Here is a 7,085-nt window from a genome sequence, read left to right as displayed (position 1 = left end):
TGGTTTTTTATGGACTCTGATTTTGGTTTAGTTATGGTCTTGTGTTTTAGATTTTTGGTTTTGTGATTTCATGTATTTGATTTTTTTTCATGGTAGTCACAGGTGCAGTTTGGGTTAGAATAAAATGATGGGTACTATGTAGTGATGATAGGAGATGTCTAATGCTTGGAGGGGGATATTAATTAAATTCATAATAATAGCAATAATAAATAAAATAGTTTTATAATTTATTTATGAGAATATATAATTAATAGAAAAAAATACGTAGACGTCAAATCACATGTAGATAATTTTTGCAACAAACAGTAACACATTTCATGTCATATCATCTTTGTAATTTGGTTGTGCACTTTCTTCTTGGTAATGGTCTTTTTGAAATACTTTTTGAATATTCTAAAACATGAAAAACAATGAAAAAAATATAAAATGATTGGTACTCAACATTTTTTCTACATATACAACAAATTATGCTTTATAGGATTGTACTATACAACATTTTAAAGCATGACTTGTGTATGAAAAAATATTGTTGTCTACGGATCATGCCCATAACAAAATATGATCGAAACATGGTACAATAATAGCATTAATAGATAAAGTAAGGTTTACGGGGCTACCATGACACATTCAAACTCAAAACATTAAATAATAATTTAATACCATGGTTCTAAAGATTTCAAATTAGTTGATTAGATGCAATTTATCGTAGATTAATAAAAATCAAATAAAAAGAAGGAAACACAGTAACCCACCCCATTGGTCCACCTGCCACTAGCAACTAATCCAAAACCTCATATTCAATGAACTTATTGAGGTAACCAAATAAAATTATCACATGCTTATTACTTTCAAAATCTTCGTAACATCAAAAATCGACGATTACTAGTCTTGCCAGTCATACTTCACGGGCACAAGGGTAAGAGGCGTTTTTCTAACAACAATCAAGGATCCTACCTCTTCCATGTCAAGTTCCTCGTTCTTCATTCCACTTGGAAGTTTCCAATCAAAAGAGTAAAAAAGGTTTGCAATCGTATATTCCACAATCTGAGTAGCAACGCTTGCCGCTGGACAAGCTCTTCTGCCCCCTCCAAATGGAATCATCTCACTACGGTCCAACTCAAGGTTTTCTAAGCGCTCAGGATTGAAGATGGATGCACTCTCTGTCCAGACTTTTGGATCCCTTCCTATTCCCCATGCATTTATCAACACTCTTGTCCCAGGGAAGATGTCGTACCCACCAATCTGACAATGCTTTACGCATTCTCTTGTAAGCAAGAATGGAACAGTCGAATGCAATCTTAGCGCCTCCTTCACCACCAACTTTAAGTATGACATATTTGCAACATCTGCTTCCTCAACGCTTGATTTTCTTCCAACACATCTTCGAATTTCTTCCTGTAGCTTTTTCATAACTCTAGGATTTTTAATAATCTCAGACATTGTCCACACCATTGTCGTAGTAGTTGTATCAATTGCTCCATTTAGCACATTCTGATTATAAAGTTTAAGATCATAAGAGTTAGCTTACATTTATATGGTCTTTTGAGAAACAATATTAATTTATATGGTATATAAATCTAGATAAGAAAAGTAAAAGTTTTTACCATCAAAAGGGCTTTCATCTCGTTTGTCGTCAACTGAGATCTGCATGCATCAACCATGTCTTTTTCATGGTCACTTGTTCCAGTATGATCAATATGCTCATCAAGAACCATTTGAAGAAAGGCATCGAAATTACTGAAAGTCTTTTCTAGCCTCCGATTAAACCCAAGTAGTTCGTCTAATATCAACCCTAATCTACCTGGATAAATATCGGAAACAGAACCACAAAGAGAGATTACCAGATCATCAAGCATCTCTTTTAATTTTTTACCTCTAAACGTCTCTTCTCTATAGCTCTTACCCACTGCAACCTTGCTAACAATGTCGGTTACAAGATGAAAGAGCCTCTCGTCTAGGTCAATGGTAGTATTCAAAGGCAGTGATGAAAAAGAATCAAGCATGCCCTTGACCTCAGTGTCTACCACTTTTTTGAACAATCTACTCCTCTTAGAACCTAAGAACTCGGTTACCAAAACCCTTCGCATCTCCTTCCATTGTTCAGCATGAGGGGAGAAAGCAACGTCCATGTAGTCGAAGGTTAGTCGTTTGAAACCCTTGGAACGTGGACGATTACAAAGTATCTGATCGTGGGTTTTTAAGGCCTGGTTTGCAAATTCACTGGAGGAGATGATGACGTATGGTGTGGCACCTAAATGGACAGTCATAATAGGGCCGTATTTTCGGGATACTTTCCATAGGATTTGATGGAAGTTTTTACCAATCACTTGATGCAAGTTTCCTATTATCGGAAGCTTAGGAGGGCTAGGAGGGAGGTTAGGGGCAGCCTTGGATGTTTTCATCCATCGCAGGGCATATATGAAGATAGAAGAAAAAAAGAGAATTGATACTGATGAATAAAGGGACGAAGGGAAGAAAGCGAAGATATCCATGTGAATGGGTTTTTTTCTTTGTTGTGTTTGTTTGGAAGTTAATGGAATCCATGCACCTCTATTTATAATGGAGCCTAAGATGATAATTTAAAATAAAAAAGGTTGATGACGTGACAGCCGCCATCTCCTTCCTGTACAAAGTTGAATATGTGACTATATTGACTATGTATTTGTAAATTAATATTAATTCTATTGCTTCGTACCACAAAGTTGATGATTTATTTAATTTTCCAATGGTTACAAATTTTTAGCAATTGCTTGGCACCACAAAGTCGATTGTTTAATGGATAAATTATCAATCTTGAAAATGGTGAAATTAAAATGCGTTAATAAGTAGCACGAATAAAATTATATAGCTTAACGGTAGTAAACGTTCAAATATGTTAGGAGTTTCTTTTTTTTTTTTTTCTTTTCTTTTTATTGTAAACAATTCGTTATGCAATTATAGTGAAAAAATTTTGTGACCAATGTTCTTTTTTTCATTTTTTGTGTGTGCATGTCTTTATCTATTATATATTTACACTACAAAAAATATAACCATTAGGGAGAAGGTATACTATCTTTCATTTTTTGTGTGTGCATGTCTTTATCTATCATATATTTACACTACAAAAAATATAACTATTAGGGAGAAGGTATACTATCTTTCACTTTTTGAATGTATGTAAGTTTTGCTATGGCTCCTCTTTCACTCACAAAAATACATGAAATTGTCACTTTTCATTATTTTTTAATTTTATTTATTTTTAAATAAAAATAGTTGATTTTTAAGATTTATAATTCAAAAAATAAATATAATTTCTTAAAAATGATTAATAAAGTCAAAAATTAATTAAAATAAAAATATTTCATTACGTGGAAAAAGATACGTAAAAAACAATCAAGATTAAAAAACCTAGAAAAAAAAATATTAAAAAACACAACATAGAAAACATAATTAAGAATTACATAATATCCAAATTAAAAAAAAAAAAAAACAAAACAAAATATGTCACTTGGAATCGTCGTCATCGTCATCATGATCCATGTATCGTGATCATCGTCATTATCATATGAATTCTCGCCCGAGTCCTCGAAAACATATCTGAATCTTCATCTGATTCGTTAAACAAATCATTGTTTTAACACTATGTATGAGTCTGTATGTGAGCCCTAAAAATGTGCTCCAGTAAATCCACACGAAATGTGTGATAAATGTCGCGATCATGTACTTCTCTTCTATTTGCACTATACTTTTGCTTACCAACGCCTACTCCTTCGATATTTGGCAAAACTTCATTTTCCTTGTATCGGCATATTACTCATCATTTGTCTTCAAGAATCATATTATGTAATATGTGATGGGTTTTGAGCAACACATACATTCCTATGTGTGCATGCAACCCTAAATTGATTAGATCTAAGTTTTCTCTATTGAACGTGAAAAAAATGAACACAAAGAAGAAACTTTAGGATCTATGTATTATAATCAAAATTCATATCAAAGAGATCAAACATACCTTGATTGTTATATTGTAATAACAATCTAAAACCTTGCGGATCTTGAACTTTGAGAACTTAGTGTCACAAGCGTCACACCTCTGATGACTCACAAACACACTTAGCAAGAGAATGATTATGAGAGGATGAGAGAGGAGACAATTTTCGGATTTCTTCTCTAAGAATTCAGTGGCCGAAATATGCAGGTTGATACCCTTTAAATAGTTAGGTTGCTTAGCCCCAAAGCTAGGGTTTCTAGATGGAAACCCTAATTTCCAGCTTAGGCCCCAAGCAGCCTATGGATCCACCATCTTAAGGCCTTGGATGAAATTCTAAGGGCCTCCCTTAGAAATTTTGTCCAACCCTACTTAGGGTGATCCAAGATCCCAAACCAAAACTATAAATTAATTGCAAAACAGCCCCTGCAATTTTAATTAATTCCTTTAATCCTAAAATTAATTCCAAATTAAATTTTGATTAAATATTAATTAATAATACGATTTCTAACATATTAATAAATCATTTATATCAATTTATTATTCCAAATAATAAATTCTTCCTCTTCGTAAATTAATCATCCTATAAAGTTGCTAGTGTGAAGGCAACCCAAAAGGACCATGTCATTACCAATTCAAGTACATACCAATTATAGTTAAAGGCTTAGACACCTAATCCAACAAGCTCATCTTGGATTAGTGTCTAACTCCATAACTATATTTTGTATGTACTTGACCCGGTTATTGCATGGTCCTTTTGGGTTGCTTCACCAAAGCAACTTGACTAGATGAATAATAGAGAAAGAGAATGTTATGGTTTATTAATATATTACAAGAATAATATATTAAAAGAATATTCATATTTGTTTAATTAACATTGGTCAAGATTTAATTAAGAATTAATTTTATGGTCAAAAGAGGTTAATTGAATTAATGGGACTGAACTTGTAATTATGTGATAGTTGCAAAGTTGGGTAAGGAAACCCTAGAGTATAGGGTGGACGAATTCTAAGGGTAAGGCCTTAGGTACTCGTCCAAGGGGATTCTAGAATGATCCCTGGCCTGCTTGGTGGCTAAGTAACCAGATAAGGGTAATCACTGAAACCCTAATTTCTACACCTATATAAAGACCCCTAGGGCATGGGATTTTCGGCTACACTTGAACCCTAGGAGTCTTGGAGCCGATTTTTCCCTCTCCCCTCTCTCTCTCTCTCTTTTTTCATCCATTTGCTTTGGTGTTTGTAATCCATTAGAGGCACGCCATTTAGGGTGCTAATGTTCTTAAAGCTTCAAGATCTACAATCAACAATCAAGGTATTCATCTAACTTATTTATTTGATATTCAATTAGTTTTGTTGTATGCTAGATTAGGGTTTTCAAGCTTTGGATAAATTTGCATGTACAATAGAGAAACCTAGATCCAAAGCTTTAGGGTTTTGCATGTGCACATAGGATGTTCTTTTGCTCAAAAGTCATCAGTGGTATCAAAGCCTTGCTTGGTTTCTATTGTATTTGATGCTTGGTGTGTTTATTCATTGCTTAAAATCGATTTTTATGCCATCTGCTTGACAGACTCATCGAGTCATATGAGGTACTCGACGAGTCGGGCTGTCAGACAGACGGATTTTTGGGATTTTGGCTAATTTTGACTTGGGAAAATTACCAAAATTGTTTTTGATTAATAAAATCCGAATTTTATTGATTCTATGTGATTATCTTAGTCAAAATAAAAGATATTTATCATTTAATTAGATAATTATTGCCTTATATGATAAATCTTAATTATTTGAATTATTTGATCAATTGTCTTGCATGAAATTGGATTAGGTCAAAATTAGATAACCACCAATTAATTGTTTAATTGAATTATTTGAATTTTGATGTAGATAGTTTTGAAATGTTTCAAAACTTGTCCTCAAGTTTTAGAATTTAAATTTTGATTAAAAGTTTAATTTTTGTTATAATTAAATTCCAAACCCTAGAATTTTACAAGTTTAAAATTCAACCCTATACTATTATAATATTATAAGAATAATTATTATATATGTATAATATAAATGTTAATCTTACCATTAGTAGGCCTCATTCACGAAGCCGATCTATAAGGGGGTATAAGGTTGCTGCCTATAAAATGGCAGTTTAATGGGTGCCCACTCTCACCCATCGCTTCCTTGATTGGTGGAGGGTAGTTAGCCGAACAGGTAGGAAAGGGCAACCAATTCCTCATTAAAAGTATAATGATTAAATAAAGTAACTAAATGCTTTTATAAAATTCTCAATCTTAGTTACTTTAGGAAAAATGTGAATTTGATGCTATTCCATGAAATTACATTTTGTACCCTTGCTAAGACGTTAGTGGAGCGTGTGTGGTTAACCGACACACTAATTTAGTTTGTCATAGATCAAAGGAGCGTGTGTGGCTAACCTGCACATTGATTAGGTGACTATAATATTGAGGGCCCCATGTACATTTGCATGGTTATTCACACCTTATTTGTGATCCTCGGTATCCCAGTCACAAACTTGAAGGGCATATCGAGATTTAAACACTGAAAAGTTCAAAGAATCTCAAAGGATCTAGGAGTTTCAAAACATTTAAAACGTAATTGTTTTGTTTTTCATGGTGGAAATTAGTGAATTGTCATTCACTTACCTTCAAATTATTTTGTTGTTTAGATTACGACATCCCTATTCTAAATTGAAAATAATGTTGTTGGGTCCTAGCCCTAATTTCTCATTTGGGTGTTTAATTAGGGATTCTTATCTAATTAAACATTGTCTCTTTTCTTTTTCAGACGTCTACCCCGAACAACAATGCTTTCGGCTCACACTCTTCCGGCTCATTCTCACTCATGAATTTATGTGGGAGGGTGATATTTGATGGAAACAATTTCAATGATTGGATCCGTAACACAAGGATGGTCACCCGCTACGAGGCAAAAGAGTATGTCCTCAACAAGGAGTTGAAGGAGGTAGATGTCAACACTGCTACTCCCGAGGAGATCATTGCCTTTGAGGTCCATGAGCGTGATGCCACGAAAGTCCATTGCATCATGCTAACGAGCATGACTGTTGAACTCCAAAAGTCCTACAAGGACTTCTATCCCTATGAAATGCA

The 7,085-nt window shown here is 33.7% G+C and overlaps 1 protein-coding gene across 1 annotated transcript; it reads right to left on the bottom strand.

Annotated features, from left to right (window-relative positions):
- Positions 1 to 630: 630 nt before the first annotated feature.
- On the bottom strand, positions 631 to 2,531 carry LOC145057385 (eupatolide synthase-like). Its single transcript, XM_079005210.1, has 2 exons — positions 1,605 to 2,531; positions 631 to 1,491 (listed from the first exon to the last, which is right to left on the bottom strand). Exons 1-2 carry the CDS (start codon positions 2,490 to 2,492, stop codon positions 883 to 885), a joined length of 1,497 nt encoding a protein of 498 aa, XP_078861336.1. The 5' UTR covers positions 2,493 to 2,531; the 3' UTR covers positions 631 to 882.
- Between the last annotated feature and the right edge of the window lie 4,554 nt (positions 2,532 to 7,085).

This window comes from Lactuca serriola, chromosome 6 (assembly GCF_051521515.1).
Source record: "Lactuca serriola cultivar US96UC23 chromosome 6, Lser_US96UC23_V15, whole genome shotgun sequence".
Taxonomy (NCBI): Eukaryota; Viridiplantae; Streptophyta; class Magnoliopsida; order Asterales; family Asteraceae; genus Lactuca; species Lactuca serriola.
This window is presented reverse-complemented; position numbering and strand designations above follow the sequence as displayed.

Coding starts and splice junctions, on each gene's coding strand:
- LOC145057385 (XM_079005210.1), bottom strand. CDS start 2,492: ATGGATATCTTCGCTTTCTTCCCTTCGTCCCTTTATTCATCAGTATCA. Junction 1,492..1,604: donor AGATGAAAGCCCTTTTGATG/GTAAAAACTTTT, acceptor CTTTATAATCAG/AATGTGCTAAATGGAGCAAT.